A 27285-nucleotide genomic window follows, 5' to 3' on the forward strand; every position below is an offset into this window, starting at 1 on the left:
TCATATATGTAATTTATTAGAGCGTTTATAGTGCGACGGTTTACAATTAATAAAATTCTACTTACATAAAGTAGCTAGCACGAACGGAAGTTACAAGTTTCAGGATAGATATTATTCAAGAACAATGGGGTTGCGACGGAGTGTGCCTTATCGAAGGCACGAAATCGAGCATTCATAGTCAAAATAACGACTTAAACCTTCAGGTTACAATTACACTCATTAGTTTATTAATCGCGAAACCACATCAAGCATTGTTCTGCCGAGGACAATCGTCGCTAGACCAAATAACGCCATTACCTTACCTTAAAACGGCGACACAATAATAAGAAAAAACTAGACAGTAGTATTGCATTTCAAACCTGTCTGTGGGCGACGACATTCACAAGGTAATTCGTCTAAGATTTCGATGATACTAAGAACCAGATACAACTTAGTACGTTTCAGAATAACAATATACTTATAACTAGACATCGGATTATATGCATTTGCATATTTGCATATGCAAATGCATAAAACTCTCTTATTACGGCGTTAGTGCATATTTTAGCCTTTTTCCCCAATCGTGCATATTTCGTTAAGTAGCAGGAGTTTTGATTGGTCAACTAACCTTTATTAGCCAATCAGAATGCTCAACGAGTAAGCAAACCCTATTTTGGCCTGGTAAAATGGCAAAAAATTACAAAATGGGCTGCATTTTAAGTAAATTTTGAGCCATTCAAAATAGGGCTAGATTACCCTTTTGGGGCTAAAAACTTAAAACACGGGTTGAATTCCAAAAAAAGGGCTAGATTTAGCCCGGAAAGGTCTAAGATGGAAACACTGGGCTCGCGGGTGACAAATGTCACAAAGTGCTCGAATATTTGGTAAAATTGCTTTATTGTATATTGGCACAAAAACTATACTTAATTTCAAGAAAATTTCACTGTTTTTTGATTCTGTATTGTGCATATTTTGGGCATATCAGTCGTTTTTAGTGCATATTTCGGCCTTTTTTAGTGCATATTTGCATGCATATTTTGGCATTTTGTTAGTGCATATAATCCGATGTCTACTTATAACTCATGTGTACGAAATTGAGACACGATTTATGAAAGCTTAAACAGTTTAAATCTTTTAACAGTGAAGATTTGTAATAAATTACATAAAAACGTAGGCGGAATGGAAAACAAGCTCCGTGAGAACATATCGTATAGCATGGCTTGACTGCACCCGCGACTCTATTCCAGCAAAATTCCTACTCAACACTTCAGCACCCTTCTAACAGTGTTTAAAAAATATGGTTAATCATAATCAATATTAATTTAAAATGTATAAAACGATCTATATATATCTCGATTGTCATGCTCTATTATTCGATTTAGGCGAGGATTTATTGGTAAACTTATCGCAAATTGCATACATTTTTACAAATCACTCAAAATCACTCAATATCTGTATAAAACTATCGCGTAAACATTAACAATAACTAAATGATGTTTGAACAATCGTATTACACATTTTGCATTTAATCGGCCATACAATTGTGTTATGCAACATGGATATAAAGTGGTACTGAAACTGAATTCATGCCATTGAATTCAAACAAGAATGTTCATAAAGAGAACCAATTACATGCTTATTAATTGTTTCAGAGTGTTTTCAAACGCTGAACTACAACTTCTTAGACCTATTTTATCGCAAACATGAATAATAGACTTATGAAAGTTACAATAAAAACCTAAATGATATGCGAAATATTATGTATCTAATCAGTTCAAAAATATAAAAAACAAGCTTTTATTAATATATTTAGATTAACGCCTAAAACAAACATATTTTTCATATTTCATCATGATTACGGATGCGTGCGTATATTTGCCACATGGATGAATAGATACACAATATATTAATGGTTTAAAACTTTAAATAAAGTAAACAATTGAATCACGATCGACGCCCACGAGACGCTTCCGTAGACGCTTCTTAATGTTATTGAAATAGACAAAATACAACCAAATTACAATATACAAAATAATCTTCAACGAGGTTAATAAACGAATTGGAATTCATGATAAAATATGAAAAAGCATTCCTTACACGCCTACATCTATTTTTGTTTATGGTAACTAGATTTTATAAAAATAGAAATATAATTTAAATCCGACCGCGTTCTACACAATAGCAATTTAACATAAACAATCGATGACTCATAAAAAATCTATTATCGTTGGATTATTAAATTCAACATTCTCTGTGGCCCGTTGGTTGAACCCCTACATTCGCACATTCTCGCGAATTGACTCTCCGTCTTACACAAGAATGCACTTTAAATTTCGACGAGGTCTCACTTGATATTTTTATTCGTTAACTAAACAGCAATATACAAAATGACACGTGGATATTAATTTCAGAGGTAGTTGTTTGTCAGATTGTCACATAAATTTATGATCAACCATTGTTTTTAGGTGACGTCATCTGATGCACTCCTTCGCGCATCTGATTCAATTATTCTTTTCCTACTGTTGTAAATGGTTTTCGAATACTTGGAATTTACTTATGTTTTAAAAGAAATATAGTAAAAATGTATTTTTATCGGATAATTAATGAAACTCGGCATTAATTAGCACTGTTTGTATGTATGTAGTTCATTTTCATAAACGATTGAACACGTTGGCGAATGTGTGTTATCGGCATCTGATACTTCGAGGCCACATTCCTACTTCGAAATTCACTCTGCTCGTGAGATACCTGGTGACCGCTACACTCTTCTTGTGTTTCAAGCAACCGCAGCCCCGGCACCCTCAGTCAACGACCTATACACTCTCACCGATACGATTTCTCTTATAAACTCGCTGATAATTTAACAGTTATCTAATTATATTGGAAGGTAATATTTTCTGAACATAATCTAAATAAATTATGTAGGTAATTGAATTCAATATTTTTATTTTTTTTAACATTCCCGTAAAAATCGTAACAACAAAGGCATGCAACACTTCATTGATGAAGTTAAAATTAGATGTCCTAATACATACATAAAAATGCGTGCACATGCGCCGGTATATTTGTTTGTTGCGGCATCTTGTACGCTTCTATTTAAGCGTTAAATATACGAGACTCCTAAAGAGCTGTCGATATAACAAAGCCTCTTCCGCCAGAACAGTACTGGGTGGAGCTAATAAACTATTTGAGTAGTACCTCATGTTGACACTCGTGTTTCACACCTGAACAAAGCTCCTCGTTTACATTAATGTAAATTAGGTTAGGCAGCTCGCCGCCGCGCCGCGCCTACGTTCAATTAGAAGAGCCCTAAATGCATGTGTTCATACGAAGACAATTGTTATCAACCAGGTATCACGTCCCGGAAATTTATTTCTTACATCTATAATATTATTTATCCGCTACTACTCAGCTACTAGAATAATGACGTAATTCTAGGTTAATCAAAATTGTATCAGTATTATTAATAAATATTATTTAAGAAAATATTATTGAGATTAATAAAAATGTAAAAAATATATATTTATAAACGGTTTAGTTCAGTTAGATCCACACAGAGGCCGTGAGAGAAGCACCATGTCAAAGAGTGCGTATGTTCTTCGTCTTTCAGCGCCCGCCTCGGTCGCGTAAACACCGACGCCTGGCAGCGATCTGAACTTAACAAAACAATTTCAGTTTTTACGGGAATTCGTTGTTTTAAACTCTATACTCTATAGTCTATACATTAATTTGCGTGGTTTAAGACGAACTCATTAACGACGCTATGCAAACCGTGAGGATGATGCTTTGAATTCAATCGAGATTTTACTGATATTCAGCAGGACTTCAACGAATCCTTAACTGTAGTCTGTAACTTTTTCTAAACGGATATGTCATTAATGTTTCCGAACGTCACAAATCACACCACCAAAATGCGAGATCTATAACCAAAAAAGATCTGATGTTGGGAATTTTTTTTATTGTGAAGCGGCGGAGTCGCACGCGCGGCTCGATTGTGGCTGTGTGGTCCTCGCTAGCCACTTTGTAAATAGCGCGGTTTACCTTTTTCAACTTTTGTGTTTTGTTACCTTTTGTGCTGTTGTACCTACGACCAATATTACCATAGCTATTTAGGATCGTCGGATAAATAAATACGTCATTTATCATGATAACTGATGCGCACGGACGTCGCAGTGTCACAATGTTCAAATGGGGTGAAGATTTGATCTTTTGGCTTGCACGATTTGTAGCGATTTATCTTTGCATTGTTTTCTCCGTTGGTAAAAAGGGTACGGGACGGGTAATTAATTTGAACTTTATTGGAAAAGTGATTATTCAATTTAAATACAACTTCTTTAAAAATGTTTTCTTATTTTACTGCAAAATAAAGGACAACTAATTGAGTAAAACGGTACTTTGTATTTTTTTTTTGGTTTATTTTTAAGTATAGTACCTACCTATTTAAAGTACAATAATTTTATGTTTATTGTTTTATTGTTATTATTAATTCTAAATCAAAAATTAAACTATTACCTAGTAAAAACATTAAATAACCGTTAAAACTATTTTCTAGCATAATGAAGTGTTCCTGATTTATGATCACGAAATCGCATCAACATTTAACTCAGCTGCTCATATCTTTCCAAAGAATTTTTTTTCGTCAGCGGCATCGAGGCTGTGCCATCAAATTGTGGCACAATAAATTCACTCAAAACCGCAGCCTCTTTCACAATATTTGTATCGGGGCGACAAAAAGGGCCGAAAGGGCGGCCCTTCGTTGAATGAAGGGAAGGTAAATAAATATAAATAAAGGTGAGGGTGGGAACGTGCGGGGGGTGATGTAGGTGTCCCGCGGCGCCTGCGCTCGGGCACAACACCGTTCGGAACTATGCTCAGCAAAAAAATTATAATTGTACAAATTATACATTTATCACTAGACACTTTTGAACTGCAATGGAACGAATGATTCATGTTTAACATTCAGAATGTATAATTTTACATAGGGCGCCTGTGAATTTTCGAGATTGTAAAAATCCAATTACAAGCTCATTGTTCTTGGTATCGAACCGTCACACGTCATTAAACGGGACCAATGAGAATCGTAAAAGTGAGTCCGTGTTGATCGACTCAGCTCACGGGTATAATCGAGTACACCATGAGCACGACCAATTACAGGTCTGTACTCGTGAGGTGCACTTTTATTGGGTGTAAGATTTAAGTGCCGATCGACACGCCAGAGTACGGTTCTACCTCATTTTATGGCCACTTATGTCTCTAAGGTACCTCTTTCCTTTTTCTACTCAAAATTAATGTTGCTGTCCGTACTATTTTGCTCTTAAAAATAGTAATATGTTACCTTAAGTATGCAGTGGTTATTATAAATAGATTAATGCGCGTGTAAACTGCGAGCACATGTAATCCGTTCGTAAGCACAGCATTTTAATTTGTGATGTTATTACTGCAGCATTTCAGAGGCATACGGCTCAAATCGTCTTGCGAAACCTAGGAAGAGAATGTGTGTAGTGAGAGCAATAAATTACTAATAGACATCGATGTTAACACGAAATTGAGAGCAGTATAAAATAAATAAACATTGACGTATCCATAAAATTACCTCAGTCGACTCACTGAAAATTAGTTATTTATTGATCTTATTTCCATTTATATGATGAACTATAATTATAGGTAAAACAAAAATAAATAAAATGATCATAGAAGACTTACAGCATGCGGTCAAAGTCATTACCTATAAGGTTCTTAGTCCTTACAAGGTAATAATGAAATGATGGTTTTATACGATAAATAAATATGCATTGTTGCGACATTATTAAATTACTAATTTTATGACGTATTATTATATTTTGAAGGTATATTAATTGAAAAGAAAAATTAAATTTTCTAATCTTCCTCTACCATTAAAAATTAAATAGCTACACAATAAATAAATATTTATTACACCTTAAAGCAAAAACTTAATAAGAAATTAAAACAAGATTACTCCATCCATCAAGTTAGTTAAAAATAGTTCTGAAATTAACATGCAACTATTTCTAACATCATAATTCATAAGGCAATGTTTAGGTGCCCTGTTTAAATAGATACCAAAAATCCTCGGATTTACTATCGGATAGATGTTGCATAATGCAATTTGCTTTGAGAAGCAAATAGGCACATAATACATTAGGAGTTACATTTAATATTTACTATGATCATCATTCTAAAATTGCTTAATGCTTATAAAGTATCAAGGTGGTATTACTTTTATGACCGACACATAATGAAATACCTAGTTCCTAATTATATCGTAGGATACGTAATGTTTTACAACTGTTTAATTAACTTTATTACTATTTTTGTTTGTCGAGGTTTGAAGTCGTAATTGGAAGGTTATGTGGCCCGTGCCTTCTAACATTGACTGAGGTTTGACAGATAAGAATGAGATAAGACACGCGACTGTACCACATCAAATATTTGCGGGAATAATGGAAATAAACATAGCTCGAAACATTCAAACAAAAGATTTCTTTTTGCACAACACACACAGTGCACACAACACAAAAACGTACCTACGATGATAAATACAAAAAAGTTCTGTGTACAGTCGGGAAATTAAATGATGATGAACACATAATCTTAAGTAATAGATATTGAATCGAGAATGATACACATTGTGTACATAATTTAGTACTACATGACTACTACCTAGACCTACTAGATATTACTGATTTGTGGTATTCTGCTTGCATGAAATAGTTTGGTACCTAACTACCTATTAACAATACCTACTTATCTATGAAATTGCTTAGTTTGTATAGTTTATATTTTTGAAATTTTAAGTTAAACTTAAATCATAAAAGTAATTCAATGATGTAACAATATTATTTTGTTAAATAACGATGCGACAAACCCATACCTATTCAGTCTATTATAATGAACTGTATTATAAGACACCTACATTTAATGAACGCTTAGTGGAAATGGAAAACTATCCCATGGTTTTAATACAGCAATATTTTGTAGGGTGTAGTAACAATCTATCCCGAGCACATGGCATGTAGATATATTGACACATTTGTGTACATACATCATGACTGTTTACGTTGGCGGGAGATGCAAATCGTTAATTTATCGCCACCTTAAGAAGCAACTATATAAAACGAACCGCAAACACAGGCAAGGTTCAAAGACCTATCAGTTGAACAGTTTGGTTTGTATTTGAACAAGTGTTCCCAGCATTTACATGCAAACTTAGAGGGCTTACACATGTGTACTCGATCACTAACAAATCTGCGAATACCATTTTTTCCTATTATTTTAATAACTGAACAATTATTCCGAAACTAGATACATTTGCAGTGAACTTTTACAATTAAATGTTTTAAAAATGTGTTAATTAATAAATATAATTTTACTATAAGGGTATCATAGAAGTATCTAATCAATCGGACTGAAAAAATGATTATTAATTCGACTGAAATATTATTTACACATCTGAAGGAAAGTAAATTATCAACTAATTACTTTATATTGTTTTTCTTTTATGAACTTTTAAATTTTCCCCCAATTGTAATCGATATCAAGACAGATTTCTTGGTAAACTTATTTGCTGTATGGTCCTATGTGCATGGTACTTTACAGTTACTAATGCACACTTATAGAATATGGGTAATTATTATCCTATGCACTTGCTCGCGCACAATGCAAAATAAATTTTAAAATACGGACCACGGATTAGTAAGTTTTATGATATTTTCATGAAAATATTATTTAGTTACTTAATTAGCATCTCATCGTTCTTTTTTCTTCTTATAAAAGAATCAAGATAAAGCCTTTATTTTGAAAACCCAAAGAATAAATTGACTAACTTCAGGATTGGTGATTTAAAAATTAATGAAATAACACATGTATGATTTAATAAGTCAGTTATTATAAAAAGATTTTACTTCCATTAGTATAAAAATATTACACACTGTAGGAAACATTCAAACTACTGTTATTTCAGTCTACCTTCACCCAGTACCAGTTCACGAATGTAACATGATACCTGCAACTTTTGGCACATTCAAGGCTTATGACTTGTTAAATTGACGTGTTAAAATATGTCTATTGACTCTATATTGTGGTTTATTCCGAGCAAAAAGCTCAAGAGGAATACCATATTATTTTGTAGTATTTCATACTTCACACTGTTTATCTTGTTGACATTCTTTGTTTTATTACTAACATGCACTATGTAGGTATTTGTGTTACAGTCAAATCTCATTGCCGATCAAAACCACTTGATACTGCAAAAATCAGTCAAAAGTGGTTTTAACTGAAGACGTTAGTCAAACTGTTACATGTACAATGTACAATTTTTTTTTGTGATTAACCTGTGTTAAAATTAGCATTATCATTGTATTTATATAATTTTATTAAACATTTAAATCTAAGAATTTTTTATTTTATTTTGTGGATTTAGGAGAATGATGATAAACACGCAATATACGGTTGTTAAGAGGTCTTTATTACATTTTATAACGTTGTAAACCCACCGTAGAATTTGAGGATTAATTTGATTATGGTCAATTATTCACAAAGCGATCGCCTCTCGTTCCGTTTTTTATCCTGCGCTAATAAGCCGAAAAGTACCTAATTTGAAGGCGGTGTCTTTGCAGCTAACAAATTAAACCACTTTAGCGTATCAGACTGTAAAACAAAATCAATATAAACAATCGATAATTAAGCGACCTTAAAACGATTTTATCAAAATAATGTTTGTTTGATTTAGGAACAAGCCTTGAGGACATGCCCTTAGCTGTTTGAAAAAATAAACGATGCAGTATTTAAATAATTCCAAGCCGACTTATAATCGTTAATTAAACATCATGGGCTAATCTGGGGATTACAATAAGAATTTTAAAGAAGATAACCGCGTTTGTGTAGTGGTTAAGATTGACGTGCTATCCGCGCGCGCGCACCGCTGTAAAAGCTTATTGTAACTCGACCCTCAAATACGAAATTGAATAATGCTGACCTATCCCGCGACCGCCTCGCCCATAAATCACCGAGATATTTATGTCCCTCAACCCCCGCACACCCGCCACATCCCCTTTCTCGTCTATGCCTTTTTCGCAGGCGATAATGTAAAATATTTTATAAAATGGTAAGTAATTTGGATTGAACTCGACAAAGCAAAAGCGGTGTGGTTGTGCAACGATTTTGTGGTTTTTGCAGCTAGCCAACAAATCAACAGCTAAGTATTTTTCCTACAAAAATATTTTATTTGTTAACCCACAGCTTTCGATACAATGTAACCATATTTGTGTCCTGTGTAGTGTAGCTTACGCGTTTTATGTACTCGTATGTCTATGTAAATATATAAGATAATGGAGTGTGTTATGCTAAATTCTATTATAATACGTAACTACATACATTTAAATAATGAATATCTATTTAACAAACTTCATTATTTTTCTCAAACGAGTAATCAGAATATGTAGTTCTATACGTTTATCTCAGAAGCCTGTGGCATGTAACGCACCGCTTCCCGGCGCATTAACTTTACTTATATTCCCTCTTATTCATGAGAAATAAATAATACTATTAGAAGGAGATACCGATTCCTGATAAAAAGTGGGCCCGAGTTAAATGGGAGGCACAGCGGAGGCAGAAAGAAAGTAATGGAGGCGCATCGGACCGGTTTGGAGATTTTTACGAATGCAAGGCTGCTCGGCTCGACACGGGCTATGTGCTGCCTGCGGCGAACATATAACATAACCGACGGCGGATTCGCGTCGGCCTTTCTTCATCCAGACGCACACATGCATCCTACTGTCTGTACCCAATACCGATTATTATTATGGGCACATAACTGGATTCCACGCATAAGTACATTAGGCCATTAAAATATTTGCTGAGCAAACTACCCATGCTCTTAAGTCATTATTTGCGAATGACGAAGTAAACAAAGTCATCCTTGAACATAGCGACAACTATTCGAAGATTTGGGTTAGTTGCACGGAAATGAGCTCTGTACCGACGTTATTTGAGTATTTTGGCGGTGCTTCATAGAGTTTCGAGGCAAGTGTAAACACAAACGCTAAATCAATTTGACTGCAATCAAACACCGGCGAAGTGATCGACATTCAAACCAACAAGCATCCGATATAGAAGCGACTTCACTAAACATGTCCTGTTGATTAAAAGCATGCGATGGTTGTGACAAGCTTTTTATGTGGACGACAAAAACCGTGACCGGGCGTCAAATAAAGATAAGTATATTTTTTTTATTTTAAAGCATATTATAGCATTTATAATAGACTGGGTTTTTAAGATCGACTTTCAAAAATTTTAAAAAGGTTATTTAATTTTAAGTTAATGATATGACTTTGTAAAACTTATTGATAATTTATTATTTATTTGCAAACCACTTACTATAACTGTATAAAAGTTATATATACTGTCGGTAAATGAATGTGAAAAATAAACGCAACCTTTAAAGTAAATATCATATCCATAATGGGTTTTCCATTATTTCGTCTTGACTTATATAATATTATGTTCATTTTGATTTACGGCGGTTGGCGTATGTAGGTAGTATCAGTATTCAGTAACCTTAAATATTTTTAACATCACAAATTATGAAAGTATCCAATATTTAATAAAATAAATCGCCTAACTCTAAGTATATTGATGGGAATAAAAAATAGTATTATAATTTTGAATAAGATTTTTACACGTAAGTTTAACACTTGACATCTGAAGCTACAATATTTTTATTGCTGTAATTATTTAATCTCTAAAACAATTAAATTAACTATTGCATTCGATTCAATTAAATTACAGGAAAAAGTTCCACAACAAGTAAGATTAGAAGATCATTAAAAGCCCAAATAAATAAATACATTTTTAAGTTTGAAAACAGGCATGTTCAGTATAAGAATAAGTATGCAACCTGCATATGAATTATGACGGACTTATGTGCTGATTAAATTTAAAAAAATAAATATTATAGGACATTTTAAATAAATAGATTAGAAATATTTCTCCTGACGGACAGTTGGACAAATTTATTGGAAGAATAAATAAATTAAGGCCATAGTTAAATATTCAATATGTAAATTAAATAAATATTTTGCAGACCCATTCTTATAATTACACACCTAATATTGATTTAAGTAATAAAAATTTGCCAGATCAAGTTACCATATTATTAACTACATAATATAGGAACCTACAGCCGCTGCGTACAAGTTATTATTTTATTAACACTTTTTTTTTTCTTTAAATATATCTATGTCTTTATATCTATATATCTTTTTTTATTATTATTTACTATGTTTAATTGATCAAAGTTTAACTTTATCGGGCTGTGTATGTAAAAATGTACCTCTAACAAGTAACCACTACACCTACATAGGTACAAGGTTTCTTCAGTATACCTAAAAAAATATTCATCTACCGATATTTTTAATACAGTTTTATGGAATACCAGATTATTACCTAATTTGTAAGAAAATATATTTTTTTGTTTTAATAGGTATCTATATTTTTTGTTTTAATTTAAGTAAGTAACATTTTTTCTATAAATTCCAATTATTTTCGATATATTTTGAAAATACATAATTGGCTATTTTTTACTGACCATCAATAGGTACAAAATGTAAAACAAAGTCGCTTCCCGCTGTCTGTCTGTCTGTTAGCTCTACGCAACGGATTTTCATGAGACATTTTATTGGTTTTTTAGAAAGGTTTCAGTATCTGTAAAAATTTAGTCAAAGCAGCTGAAAAGCTAGATATATATTTTATTGAAAAAACGCAATTATTAACGTCAATGAAGTTTGGAGTTATTGAGAAAACAACAGTTTTGTGTGTTTGTCAATAACATCGGCATGTTTATCGTACGTACCATTAGAGCAAGGCTGAAATCCATCTTATATTACAGTTCCCATTTGAGATGAAAATAGCGGTTAAGTAAAAACTAATAAATGTCTGTTTCGCGAATAAGTCTAGAATTATTTTAACCTATATAATAACGATTACTAGTAGGAAGGTATATATAATTAAATAAATGTTTTTAGAAAATCACGGCGCTGATCAATTATATTTTCTTATATTTTTTTTTTCTTTTTGATACCTACCTAATCTAAGAGAATCCTTTATATAAATATTTAACTAAATTCAATAATTTTCTACATTAATTTCCAAATGCAACAAACATTATACCTAACACAATATCATGAATTTATAGAAGATAATATTAAGTTACGTTCAATTAGAATGCATCGAGATAGTTCCGACGGCATAACTGATTACTTTGTAAGAATCTTACAGCTTGTAGGAATTATAGGTAACCTTAAATTTATCTGTGTTTGCATTAACTACAGCGTGGACAGGTGCCGCATTTTATTAAAAAAATCCTTTTAAATATGTGAAGGAAAAATGCATGAAAAACTTTTTTATGTTCAAAAATTTAAGCTTTCTATTTAATAAAAATGTTTCTAAAGTTGAATACATACCTATACTCAAAAGAAATTGAGATAAATATCTAAAATAAACGCTTTAATATGCATTAAATTTTTTATCGATGAAACGAGCCAAAATATGTGTTACAATGAGGAAACAACAATAAGGTTCCCGTAAGTTTATTTACGCGTTTACAAAACATCGTGAATGACAACGCATGACTTTCAATACCTTCAACACCAAGTTTATGACGGCAATATATTCACCAAAACTGGCATCAATGTTGAAAAGAATTCATCATTCATCAATTAGTCACAGGAACAAAATATTTGTTGTCAAATCCTGCGTAATTGCAGTGCTACAATCGTAACACTCGCTACGAAGCTACCGTAACGCCCGCAATTTGTCCCCATTGTTCCACCAACGTTCATATTTACACCGGCAATTATTGTACCCTACCCGCGCACTGAGAAGCTGTTTTCAAAACACTGGATTCTTTATGAATCCTATTGTCTTATTTCATAACTGAACGACTATAGTGGACCGACACTTAACTTTTAAAGAATTCATGCAATCATTTTCTTTGCATCAATTATTTAGTAATTAATAAGTTTAATCATTTTCATTGAGACATTAGTTAACTTTTGATCTCACATCTGAAACTGAAAAATTTACACAATAATAACTAAACTATTATAACTCACCTGGGTCATTAAGCGATCGGCACCCGTGCCTTCCTCATCCCTGAATTCAATATCAGGATTATAATTAGGCACTAAGTCTTTGAACTTTTCATCGTCCCTAGTGATGCGGCCCTCGGGAGGGCCACTGGCAGATTTTGAATTTTCACTAATGTTCGGGTCATGCTGATTAAATACTAAAGGGGTGATGCGGCGCGGTCCGTGGCGGCGAGTGAAGCCGCGGCCCGGGCCGCAAGCCACCGCTGCGCCCAACCACAGTAGCACCAGCGACAGCCTCATCTCGCAGACATCACTTCACACGCGCTCGACGCACGACCACCGCGCGCCGCGATTTGTGCGACACTGAGGATTGGGTGCCGGAATATCCGAACGTCCGTGCACCACCGACCACCGCACGAGCTTGCATCCCTTGCAGCGGCTGCTCGACAAGCCACCACCACGCATCGCATCTCGCCACAGACCATAGTCTATTATATGAATGGCGGCTTTGTAAAGCCCGTACCGTTATCAAAGAAATACCTTTTTGTAATAGTAAAAGTGAGCGCCTTATTTTCACCCCCAAATTTTTGAAAGTGGTCACTTGTACAACAACGATATATATAAAAAGTATCTACAATAAACGAATCTGCTTGAAAAAATAAATTGAAAATTTTGTATCAAATTAATTTTGTAGATAAACGTAGGTACCTATCAAATATTGTAGACTCGGTTAATCTATCTCGAATACATGTGTTAAGTGTTTCAGTTCAGTTTACATAAAACTGAAAAACGAAGCCGAATTTATTGAAAATTGAGATGAGAAACAAACTTTGAAGAACAGAATGTGAACAGAGCAAGATAGAAACTACCTATTATAATTCGCAAACGAAGCCGAGTGATTTGGGTTATATTCTAAAACCTTAGACATATATATAATGAAATTATGGTTAGAGAGATTTGTACAAACGGTTAACACGACTATAGCTACATATTTTGTTTAAAATCGGTTTTTCCGTATATCTACTGAATTGGGACTTCAAATTGGAGAAACTGCTCGCCGGAAAAATAGAAAATTTGAACATCAATGCGGTTTTTGTGTTATTTTAACTTATATTTTTGTGTAAACTTTAGTTAGCTGTATGTAAGTATGACTGTATCTTAATTCGCAACTATCTATTGGAAAATATTTTAAAGAAAAATAAGAACACTTGCACACAAACGCATTCATAAGTGCGCACTTTTTCTATAACTTTGACTGGAGAGAAATCGAAAGAATCAATTGAGCAGAACGAAAACCCTATTGCCCTAGGAAGTGGACCTGATCTAATGATATTCACGTGATATGTCATATGTCTTAAATATTAAATTAAAATTAAATTATGCTATGTTGTCTATAATTCCTTGCGATCATTCAAAGGCAACATTGCCTACTTACATGGCCTTATGGCCTTATTGCCCTCTTCGAAATGTTTACCTTTACCTATTCATGTTTTTTGCTGTATATACCTACACAACCAAATCTACATATATACAAAACACGAAAAAGGTGCAATAGGACAGAACAACGTCTACCGGGGCAGCTAGTATATAAAAGTATGTGTATGTAATTTATGTATGTATAAACTCAAAATATTTCTATACAGATAGACCTTAACCAGATAGTCCTAGATACGTGTAGATACATAAATGAACCTCGTTCATAATATAATACGAGTAGGTACAATGATGTTGTGGTTAGAGATGGTGGTGTAAATGGTAAATTGAAAGTTTCAATATTTTTAAAGACGGTTTTACCTATTCTATGTCATGGGTTATTCAAATAAAGGAAAATTCCTCAGTAAGGAATCAAATTTTGAAATTGCTTTTCTACTTATAGAATGGAATAAGGAGAAAGATTTTTGTTGATCATGATATCTCCTACAAATGAATATGATTGATTTATTTTAAAATAAGGAATCTTAGTGAGTTAGTGACAACTAAGTTTCTTTTCAGAAAAGTAGGTATGAATTCTTATATAAAGTCAGTCCGGAAACATTAGTTACAAGGGTCAAAATTCCCATTGCTTAATTTTCATAACGCCGAACCCATGAAAAAATCTTCCTTTCAAGAAAAATGCTTAAGAAGACAATTTATATGCACATTTACATAATGGAGAGCCTGTTTAGGGCAATTTGTACGCAATGCAAAGACGATACACAAAGAATAAAATGCATGGCCGGTCTTGTAGTAATCTCATATGTCATTCTTGTAAATGTTTGATTTTCAATTTCCTCCAACGTATTGTATTACTGAAGTAGGTACTGTTATGTAATAACAACTTAATATCTTAGGTACCTATATCGCTTAGTATAATGTTAGACAAATATTTCTAAGTAGATACTCATATTAAAATGTTGTTTTGCGAAATAATTGTTTTTATTATATATGGATAATTGTTGTGCGTGATTTTAATTGAAACATGAAGATTTTTCTTCTTCATGGTTAAGGCGTTGATACGAAAGACGCGGATAAATATAATGGTTTGTTGACTGCGCAAAAGTATAGTTTTATACTAGTTTTATTCGTATTAAACTTAGAAGTTGGCCACATTTTTAATAAAATATATGCTTGCTCAATAAAAAAAATCTATCCTACCGAAAAATAGATTCGGTCTGGAACATCATACTCATGAGTCACGAACTTTATTCTCTAGAATGAAAACAAACAAAACCGAACAAGTTAAACTTCCTTATCGATAATACTCGGAAGTAAAGTGTGCGTAAAAATACCTCAATCGACCCGAATACAGGGAGTACTGTACATATTTTCAACAAAAACCGTGTGAACGCAACCTGCTTATGTCCATCGCACAATACTTAGTGTGAAACCACTGATAAGATAAACCCTAACAAAAGGCTAACACGTAATATTAGGGAAATACAATGCAACAAAATATGTGCCTATTTGTCTTTCATTGCATGTGGTTGGAATGAACGTGAGCTCATAGGCCATAATGTGACTAATGACTTATTTGATTTTTGTATATCTAGGTATAGGTGCGCATCTTCATCTACATGCGTATGATGTAGGTACGTTCCTGTTTATTTATTCCAATATCTCGAATCACTAATTTATTATAGCCTTAGTTTCTTTACACATATAATAACGGTATAGTAACCTACTATAAAATATATTTTTCATAAAAGTGAAAAGATGTCTCTTGTCTCAACTATGAACTACCGAAATATATCAATGGGAAAAATGAATAATAATGTTATGCTTCTTTTGTGATACAAATATTTCAGAGAAATTATGATCCACGACCAAGCCGAAAAGATGAATATTATGAGAAAAAAAAAGAACGGAAATCACAGGAGAGACAAAAGGACAGTTAACACTGAATACCCTGGGCTAATTAGCACTATGGCGCCTTAACTAATTATTCACTAGATTACAAGATAAGGCACTGCATGCTGCAGCTATTCATTCAAATATTTTGCCTACAAAAAACCAGAGGAAGCTCTGTAGCCATCAGAAAATTACAAGCAAATCAAAAATGGAATCAAACCAAGAAATTGATTTGCGGAAAGAGACAAATTGTAACAAGTACCAGCTCAAAAAATGATTGACCTCTATGACTCTATATCTGGTAGCTAAAATGCATCAAAACATTGAGAACTAATTTATTAATTCCAACAAAACAATTGAAAGAAATCTATTAAATAAATTACTTAATGAGATCAGTTACCTTTGGCGCCTACTAAAATCCCTAAGCGCTCATAAAATATAAGAAACATGTTCATACTATAAAATATAAATATGACGTGATGGGGTGATCCTTCAAGCCGCTTAAACGCCTAAGTAAACTGCACCGAGTGGTGAATGAGTGTCGCGTCGGCACCTTCGTACGCTAGAAAACAAAAAATATTTTTGACTGAATACCGGCGAGGTGTCGGTGGAGGCTAATGGAAGAGAGTGCTTAGCCAATACGTCCCGGCTGTAGTGTTTTAAACTGTTTGCTTTACCATAAAGCTCTTAGCCCCGTTCAAACCAATCGTCTCGTAGATATTTTCGATACAGGAAAAAAACAAGTCAAACATGAAAGTGAAAAGGTATCTATTTTATACAGTCTACTTATGCAGATACAATATTATTAAACATGTACAAAAATGAAATTTGGAGTCAAATTAGAATACAAGCATAGGTAAATACAGACAAGAGAGCGACAAATAGTAAAAAGCTTTTAATATTTTCATATAAGAACTTGTAATATTAAAATTTAAAATTGATTATAATTTATTCACAATATCATCGCGAATTCAATAATTATAATACATATTTTCACAAAAATGACCTTAACGAAGCAACTAAGATTTTATAATCAATTTTGCATCCAATAAAAAGAAGAGTCCACCTTCCACAAACTCGAGTTGGTCGCGCTCGGTTAAAATTCCTTGCATATTTTTAACGACCGCAACCGATATGGAGTATGGAAACACTAGTGTAAGTTTTTATGATAATAATTTCTGAACTAAAAATCTGATTTGGTAATCAAATTACTTTAATTTTGATTAAATATTTAAACTATGGAAATAAAGCGTTGCAGTAATTTTAATATTTTCCATACATACTACTATCATATTAAGAAATAATAGATTGTTAGGTGCCGCAAAACTTTTTATTTTATTGACCATTAAAAATTAAAAATTACGGATAGCAGATATGCGGTTTCAGCCATGACTCAAACAATTCCATATAGAATTAGTATTAGTCAAAAGGTGTAAAGAAGTCAAACCAGTTTCGTTTATGCGTTGCCCTCTAATTGACAAATTGGAATCTTATTAAAATAAAATTCAAGTTCTTAACTGAACGAGACAGGCCGCACGAACGAATGTAGGTAGATATAGTTTGTCTGTACGGGACCTTCCCATCGGCTGCCGACGAATACCGAGTGAGCACGACGGCTGATCGCGCGCTGAGAATAAAAAGTCAGGAGCATTCGAAGCGCGTGCCTCGATGTGTGTGGTCTACAGTGGAGGTCTCGTTCGCCTGATTTATTGAATTCTGATTTTCACACCGTTTTTTCGGAAATTTTTAATGTAAACTTTGCAAAAACCATAGTTCTCATTACAAATCTGATAATACGGATTCATTTAGACTGTTGGGTGATTTGTTTTTTATTTCTGCATCATCTACAGACGAAGAAACATCGCTTCCTGAAAGTGCGTTTAGTTCTGGAAACATCGCGGGTATAAGCTCAAAGTTATTTAAATCGTAAGAGAAATCATCCACGTTAGATTTCCACTTGCTGGCAATCATTTGTAATGGTTCCAGACATTGTAAGCTTTGTTTCACGCGTAAAAGTTCTATATTACATTGATTTTCAACTTCAAGCAGCTTGAGTTTATAAGCTTTTGCAATCATGTGCTTTCTAATTGCATTTTTCTTTTCAATTTGGGCCATATTTAATGTATTTTGATATCTTTGTAATTGCTTTTCATATTCTATGAGATTTTCGTCACAAGTTAATTTATCCTCCACACTAGTAGTATAAAAATCTGGAGAGCAAGGAACATCTAGATAGCTTGTTGTGTCAGAGTTGGTCTTAATTTCCTGTCTATCATGTGAAGCTTTAGTATCTTTTTCCAAACGGCTCTTTTCTTGATTAAGTTCTAATTTTAATGATTCTATTATATTTCTACATTGCTTAATCCTTTCTTTTAAATTATTTTCGTCATGAACTTCCTTTAAGCACTCATTCTTTGCACTTGAATCATATGTTATTGTTGCTTCTGGAATAGCAACTTCCGTAACATTGCTCTGGGTATGAAGATTACATGTGTCTATTTCTTGCATTTCTGGAGAAAGAGGGCTTGACCGACATTCCGCGTTGTCACCGGAGGCCATATCCATAAAAATTAAGTTAGAAAATTTAAAATATAAGATAAATATATTATTTAGGAAAATATGAGCAAATGTCAAACAAATAACTTAATAATAATTCTTTGACGTTTTTACATATTGTTTTATAGTGGTTTTATAAATGGAACATAATGAGCGAACTTTTTGGACACGCTCATGCCCCTGGTAAACTACGAGAAAGCTACGATACGACCCAAATACGACCACACGACTGTAGGACCTGATATAAATTCTTTCCTGTTTTTTGAATTGTAGTACTAATACACTACACAGTATAATTAGACGGCAATTCTAAGAGACAAGAAAACCGTATCATAACCGAATCAAAATACATAATAGCAAAATATTTGTGATTTGCTATTATTTTATATGACCGTTGCTGACACGTGTAGTTCAGCGAGCGAGATGTAATCTGTTTTATTCGTGAGAGCGAAAGAGGAGATTAAACGCAGCTACATTTAATCTATACTCATCCCTTTCTAACGATATTCATGCCCTATCGTTTGTCTCTTTCTTAGTGCAAAGTGTTGTGGGTTTTTGTGGCACAGACCAAACGATTTTAGCGCAACAGTCTATAGGACAGACTCGTCCACACGTCTGACAATGCATCAGTAATTTCGTTGAGAATGCACCCACTTTGTACAACACTCGTAAAAACTAAATAGCCAACCATATGAGCAACAAAGAACTTTTTTTTTCTACTTAACATCCATTTTTTAAACGTACGAGTTACATCTGTGGCGAATGAGCATAGTCTGATCGACCTACAGACGTGTAAGGACGTGTTAATCCATCTGCTGATACATCCATCTCTTATCAATGTTAGTGGCTTTATAAGAATAAGGGGCTTCATACGTTACGGTCAACCGAAACTGCAGCTTCTTATATGAATTCGTTATAGTCGATAGATAAGTTTGAGATATGAATAAAGTCATTTTCACTTCCATATACGTTACAATTTACGTTTGTAGGGTAATTGGAAAAAAACACTAAACATGTATAAAAGTAATGTATTTGAAACATAAACATTCTTTCAACAGAAATAATAATTATGAATATGAAAAAATAATGCTTTTAAAACTAATCGCCTTCTTCCATTGCCACTTGCATCGTAGTCTCCGCATAAAACGGACCTTGGTCAACATACGTCTGCAATCTCATAAGAGTGTTGGCGTCAAATGCTGTCGAGTTGGATAGTCGCTTGATGATATCATATTTTAATTCCATCAATTGCTTCTTATAGTCGAGAGTACGATCAAGCAGAAATTCGATGAAACCTGCAAGATACGCATATTAATATAATACCGACCTAATAATAATAATTTAGCGCTTTAGAAAATTGTGAAATTATCAAAATTTTCGATTTTTCTTTCAGAGTATGGAGGGTAGACCCAGAGTGGGAAGTAAAGACTACTAGGACAAGCCTGTGTATCTCCGCATGTAGGTATTAAAAACATACCTACAGGCGAGGGCCATTGCGCAAGGACTAATCTGGCCAAGGCTGCCGCAAGCGAAAAAAGACAGGCGCGCGCGCTATTTGTTCGACCACGTTCAACTTTCTCGATAATTGCAAGATAGACACAAAATGAAAAAAAGCAAAAAGATACTGTGCAGTATTTAATTGTTTAAATTAGAATTTCCTGCCTACCATCTAAGTGAGGTCGCGTGATTTTATGCCTATGTGTTATTCTAAGTCTTCAGCTACGTTCATACAAAACTTCATCGTAATCAGTTCGGTAGCATTTGCGTGAAAGAGTAACAAACGTCCATCCATCCATACACACTCACAAACTTTCGCTTTTATAATATTAGTATGATTACATATTTTAAAAGAGATCAGTTAAGTAATAAATTCATTTATAAGTGAGGTAACAATGATAAAATTTTTATGTTTCGTCCGAAACAAAAACAATTCCAGATATTTTTACACACTCATAAGCAACCCTAGACCGCGGCTCTTTCAATACGTATAAGTTATAACCACATATAACTTGTTATGAACCGTTCTCCCGTGAATTAAGGTCTATATTCCCTCGAAAAAAATTGGTAGGTATGTAAATGAACACGTCCGTCGAGCGACTGGAACGCGAAGCTAAATTGAATCATATTGTTTATCAAATTGAGAACATATTTCTTTGAAAACCATTGCGAAGAAAAGCTTCTATAGCTAGCTACTAGTTATTATTCTGTGACTAGGATGAAAATTAAAGTGTTCGCAGAAAAACTTTAAATGTGATACCATAGTGGGTAAAGTGGGTGGTAAATTTTAGTGAACGTGCGTTCCGATAACTATTGGAACTCGTAACAAGTAATGAAAAAAAATATCAAATCAAATATGTTTATTTGCCTCATCATTGTTAAGGCTTTTTAAATGTTTGAAATATTTTAAAAAGTATAATGATACAAATTTTATATCATTCTATTCTATCATACATACAAAATTACTGCTAAATTAATACTAAGCTCCTACGGTAAATGCTATAAGATTGTTTTAGAACGAGGTTATATTGGTCGGCTTTTGAACTATTACTTGCTTTGGTATATCTTCATGACTGTTTAATTTTTCTTCCGTTTGATACTTTTCTACTTAATAACTACCCACCATTTTTTAATGAATCGTCATTGTGTATTTAAATTATAAAAATATTTAGTGTTCTATAAAATTCATATTTATATCAACGTTTTCTTTTACACAATAATTTAAATTACCCGTCATCCACAATAATCCTAAAACACCTAATATGTAATATCACAATCATATTTTGATACATACCTGCACAGTTTGCGACCAAATCTTCGCCCCACTTATGCTGACATACCGCGTCTAACAAATTAAACGCAGAGGACCGAATATCGGGAAATGGATTTTGACACACACCAAACAGAGTTTCTATTGAAGCAGGCTGTTTACTTAAGCTCCTAAACCATTCCCGAGTCATTAACGTTACTCTATGGTCTATGGGTTTAGTTTTTGATTCCGGATCCTGTTCAACACTTATCAAATGCGAAAAACATATAAGAGCGCGCACTTTTATCTCCGTTGAACTGTTTTTAATCATTTCTCCGACCTTCTCGACAGCCTGAGTGAATTTACTTCCTGGTAAGGAATAAAAATCAAAAATTATTATAATATAATGTGTGGAAGTGGTATTATTCCAAAAATAAAAATTCTCGACTGAAGACTAATAGGCCCTTAGGACACGGCGTATTTAAAACGGGCAGACGACGCTAGTAGCAAGAACTCGTTGTCTGTCTTGTGCATGACGGTTTTTCTGTTTGTATAGATTCAAATATGCAAACTAAAAACGATTGTTTGAAGCGCGTTTGAAGAGACAAGGGAGGGGCACTGCAATAAATGCTATTTAATTAGAAAATCCACTAACTATTCTAACACTAACATTTCGTTTGTAGGTAATAAAAAATATTTTGTAGGTAGATTTTAATTTTATGTGGAAGCTATGAGCTACTTCAACGCGTCTGTATCACTGTATATGCGCATATGCGCAGTAGACGCTTGCTTCACGATCACCCCGTGTGCTTAGGGTTACATGATAGCGTTGAATCGTATATAGTCGTGTCATTTGCACATTGACTGCGCGTTTTAAATGTGCCGTGTGCTAGGTTCATAGGTAAGGTAATATGCTTAATAGTAAGAAGATATTAAGAAATTATAATGTATTGCATTAACTAAAAGAATAATTCAAAGCATGACATAATATATTCAACATTGTAATAAATGTTGTAGTGTGAATTATGTATACTAGACACCTACAATGTGTCATAATCAAGGGCGGATCCAGCTTTAGTGCCAGGGGGGGGGTCACATAGACGTGGTCAATTTTCAAAAGCTATATTTTTTTAATTTAATTGATACGTAGATTAAAAAAAAATGGTCAAGTGCGAGTCGGATTGGCGAACCAAGAGTTCCGTACAAACATTTTTATATGTTTTAATATTAAATTTATGCTTTTTTTTCCTTTATCTGTGCTATAAGACGTAAGTTTCTATTAACTAAAGATTAATTCTGTGTTCACGGGAAGTACCCTGTAGGTTTTGATTCCTGGCAACACTTGCGAATGTTGATAAGCATGAAATGTATGTTTTAGCAATTTTTCCTCCATCTGTGCTGACATTGCTTTTAACCAAATTTCAGAACTCTGTGTTCACAGGAAGTAGTACAATACCTAAAGATTTTGATTCCCTTGCGATAATGTCCAAATTTGCGATAATTTACGGCATAAATGGCTGTATCTTTTGATTGCGTTGGCTTATAAGTTTGATTTTTTCACAGCTATAAGGAACCGTAGATTTGAGTATTCAGTATGAATTTCAGATTGATACCTCCACGCGTTCCTGAGAAAAAGGGTCTTCACAGGCAGACAAACTTGAAAAATATATTTTTTTTGCAATTATTTCTTTATCTGTACTATAAGATGTTGCTTTGTACCGAATTTCAAGATTCTGAGTTTACGGAAAGTACCTTGTAGGTTTTGAGTTTCGATTCCCTTGCGAATGTCGAAACGGCAAATTTTACGGCATTTACGGCTGTATCTTCTGATTCGTTGACATAGAAGTTTGATTTTATTATAGCGTAAAGGTAATTAAGACTTGAGTTTTTGGTATGAATATCAAGTTAATACATGTCAGCACTCAACGTTCATGAATAGAGGGTTGTAAGTTAAATTTTTTTTTTTAATTTTTTTTATATTAGTTATAATCTAAGGAAAAATTCATGCTTTTCGCAATTAGTAAACAAAGCCGTTGTCTCTGTGCCTATGTCCCTATGTATGATTAAATCTTTAAAACTACGCAACGAATTTCGATGCAGTTTTTTTAAAGATAGAGTGATTCAAGAGGAATAGTATATAATTTTTAAGGTTTTAGAGAAAGCGGGCGAAGCCGCGGGCGGTAAGCTAGTCTGCGTTATAAGACGTACTTGATTGTACTAAATTTCATGACTCTGTGTACTCGGGAACTACCCTGTAGGTTTTGATTTCTTAGGGAGTGTCGAAAAATTTCAGCAATTACAGCTGCATCTTTTGATTGCGTTGGCTAAAACGTTTGAATTTTTCACAGCATCAAGGGACCGTAGACCGTAGGATTTCGACATTAGCAAGGGAATCAATACCTGCAGGGAGCACCCTGTCCCGTAAACACAGTCTTGAAATTGAGTAAAAGTATCGTGTTATAGCACAGATGTAGTAATAACTGCGAAAACCCTAATTATTTAATTAAATTAAATAATAATATATTTTTAAATAATTTTAAACTTACAATCTCTTTACTCATGAACGTCTACATGTATTTAATTGATATTCACATCAGAACTCAGGTCTATAATAACTTAAATCTGTTATTTAATTCAAATTATATGTCAAAACAATCTGAAGAAAAAGCAATTAGAGCCGCATATTCTGTAATTCGCAACTACTTGCAAGGGAAATGGGAATCATCAATCAAAACCTACAAGGTACTTCCCGTGAACACAGTCTTGAAAAGCAACGACTTAAGCACTTATAAGCACAGATAAAGAAAAAATCCTTTAAACAAAATTGTAAGATACAACATAATGAAAAAATATGTTTGCTCGGAGTCCTCGATGTGTCCTCGGTGCGCGAGTCCGACGCGCACTTAGCCGATTTTTTGTTGTAATTTGAATGTATTTTATAGTGTTCATTTGAAAAAAAATTTTGCTATTTTATGTCTTATCCACGAACTGGGATATTTCGATATTTGAGGTTTTGTGTGAAAAGTGTAACAGCAAAAGTTGTAGAAAAAATATTAATTACATACAACTTTACCATTACACTTTATTCCGCAGTTATAGTTTTTTTTAATCGAAAAACCTGTTATTTGTCCTTAAATTACGACTGCAGGTTACCCTAATAAATTTTTTCTATAATTTATGTTATATTCTCATCCGTTACCGTTTGTAATTGATTTCATTGTTCTATATATTACTTTTATATTGTCTCAAAATTCAATAAAAACATCATATTGAACAGTATTAATTTGTTAATTTAAAAAAGTTAATATTAAATTAGTGGTCCACTTAGGTCGTGGACCTAGCCCAGGGGGGGGTCATGACCCCGTGACCCCCCCCCCTGGATCCGCGCTTGGTCATAATGTTAAATTTATAAGACAGGCATCACATATAAGTAACTATAAATCAATTATAAATAAGTACAATTTATATTTACCAAATGCAGCCAAACAAAGCTTTCCCTCTAGTGTACTCCCGATAATGCCGAAAGTATCCAAAACAACAGGAAGTATTGTTTGATCATTGGAATCAAAACTTTCAAGTAATATTTCCACTATCAAAGGGTACTCATTAATAATTTCTTTAGAATATTGATAAGTAACTGTGCCGAAAAATTTGATATAACCTAAAAGAATAATTTTACATTATTAGACTGTATGAACTTATATTATCTTGTTTTATTTTTTAACTACATATATTATTAATCAGATTTTCAAACACTTTACAGTGAGCATGGTCATGGAGGTAGGCTTGCTGTAAAGTGTTTGAATGTAGGGATAGAAGGAATTTTACCAAAATGTATCCTTTATAAATTGTAAGATTTACCTGTCATTAGAAGACCTCCCAAGGGATTGTTGCGAAGTTCTTGTAATTGTTGAACCATTTGCTTAAATGATCCATTTTCTACTAAATAATTCATACCATAGGGTTTTCTAGCAAGTTGTGATAACAATTCTAAGATATTCATTTGATAAAGTATATCATCGGACTCTAGTTCTGAGACCATAAAGTTAATGTACCCTTGATCTGTACATAGCTTGAATAATTCAGGTGACTTTGAAGAAATGTTCACAACTATCTGAAAGTTCACTCATAATTACAATTACTTACCATAACAAAAAACATATAATTTTTTTATGTTTTTCATTAGCGATTTAGAAACCAATTTTATCTATTTTGTTTTAGACATTATGCAATATGCCTACATGTCATTTAAGGGTTAAGAAGCTTTACTTAATGCTATCATAGGTGTTGGTAATTATTTAAATCTTAATTATTTTAAATTTAGACTATACATTACCTCGAAAGCATTACATTTACTGCTTGTGTTGCAATTAAACGCTATCTGCATTTCTTCCAATACTTTAGGATATGCATTCTCGGGGAGATTAGATGTGATGAGAATGGCTTTATTTGCAATGGCAACATCTTTATCACAAACCAATTGTGCAACAGCCACAAAAATATCAATGTGTTCAGGTACAGATAAAGCTGACGAATTTGTCATTAATATTTTGTAGACCTGTAAATGTAAAAACCATAAAAAAGTTTGCAGGGTATTGCCAAATATTTTACATAAGCAATTTTTAAGTCTTTTCGTTTCGTAGCAATGATTATATTAACATACCACTTCTACTGCAACTTGTCTAACAGGAACCTTCTCATGTCTCAATAAATACATCAGATATGTAATATATTGCCGAGCCACATCACAAGGTTCAATTATTTCAAAGCATTTCTTTAATACCTCACACGAAAGCTCGACGTGTGTTCTGCAACATTTTAACATTATATAAACAGATGAGTTTAAGAAACAAGTTCATAGTACATTTCTATAACTTATGTCTTACTTATTAGTTGTATTGATGCACTGTAATATTTTAGATATTCCAACATTTTGTATTACAGATGCTGCTTCAGCAGGAGAAGTAAAATTTAACAGGTTTATAATATCATTTAAAGCTTGTGATCTTTGCTCTTCGTGCTGTAGATTTTTTGTAAAAACTCTGTATTGCTCGATGTTAGACATTGCTTAAATTTTTGTGAAGTATCAACCACATTCGTCAAATAACTTCCTGGCTATGAATGATCAAATTTCTATGAAAAATTCGATCTAATAACGCGCCGACTAGTGAAAAATGAAAATAACAACAACAACAAACGTTACCAGCAATTTTCGCTTTTTTTGACAAGTGTCATCACTTATCTGACACTTGACAAATGACAATGTCATTATGTCAGGTGTCAGGTGTAAGGGCGTATTCAGAAAGAAAGCTTGAATATCGCTTCTCGGCCTTTTGGCTAAGATCAAAGTGTAGTGTAGAAAGCTTGAAACTTATAAGCATGAAAATATATGAACACGCGCCGATCAGCGCTGATCGGCGCCGACAAGTTCCGACAAGCTTCAACAAGCGCTGATCAGCGCTGGTCGCTGCCATATAAAATTTGTTTTGGGCTGTTTTCCAATTACAGAGCATAATGCGACTCAGTGGCGCACAATGCCGAATTATGCTGATGCTCAATTGGAACGTGAAA

At 33.4% G+C, this 27285-nt stretch overlaps 3 protein-coding genes across 3 annotated transcripts in view; all 3 read right to left on the reverse strand.

The window, feature by feature from the left end:
• The window catches only part of hh (hedgehog signaling protein), a 30882-nt gene extending 17398 nt beyond the window's left edge, over positions 1-13484 (reverse strand). The window contains exon 1 of the mRNA XM_090106651.1: positions 13110-13484. Within this exon, the coding sequence (XP_089962777.1) occupies positions 13110-13385 (276 nt within the window). The 5' untranslated portion in view covers positions 13386-13484. The remainder of the gene's footprint in view (positions 1-13109) is intronic.
• A 4690-nt stretch (positions 13485-18174) lies between these two features.
• Positions 18175-18971, reverse strand: LOC149905131 (uncharacterized). The gene has a single exon (XM_090106232.1). The coding sequence runs from the start codon at positions 18969-18971 to the stop codon at positions 18192-18194; it is 780 nt and encodes a 259-aa protein (XP_089962358.1). The 3' UTR covers positions 18175-18191.
• A 1009-nt stretch (positions 18972-19980) lies between these two features.
• On the reverse strand, positions 19981-26945 carry LOC149905132 (26S proteasome non-ATPase regulatory subunit 5). Its single transcript, XM_090106648.1, has 7 exons — positions 26601-26945; positions 26378-26522; positions 26051-26272; positions 25576-25828; positions 25187-25375; positions 21760-22083; positions 19981-20263 (listed from the first exon to the last, which is right to left on the reverse strand). Exons 1-7 carry the CDS (start codon positions 26777-26779, stop codon positions 20067-20069), a joined length of 1509 nt encoding a protein of 502 aa, XP_089962774.1. The 5' UTR covers positions 26780-26945; the 3' UTR covers positions 19981-20066.
• Between the last annotated feature and the right edge of the window lie 340 nt (positions 26946-27285).

The sequence above is a fragment of the Colias eurytheme genome, chromosome 10 (assembly GCF_061535395.1).
Source record: "Colias eurytheme isolate Ceu_HAF_F1 chromosome 10, ilColEury1 Martin Lab GWU primary, whole genome shotgun sequence".
In the NCBI taxonomy this organism is placed as follows: domain Eukaryota; kingdom Metazoa; phylum Arthropoda; class Insecta; order Lepidoptera; family Pieridae; genus Colias; species Colias eurytheme.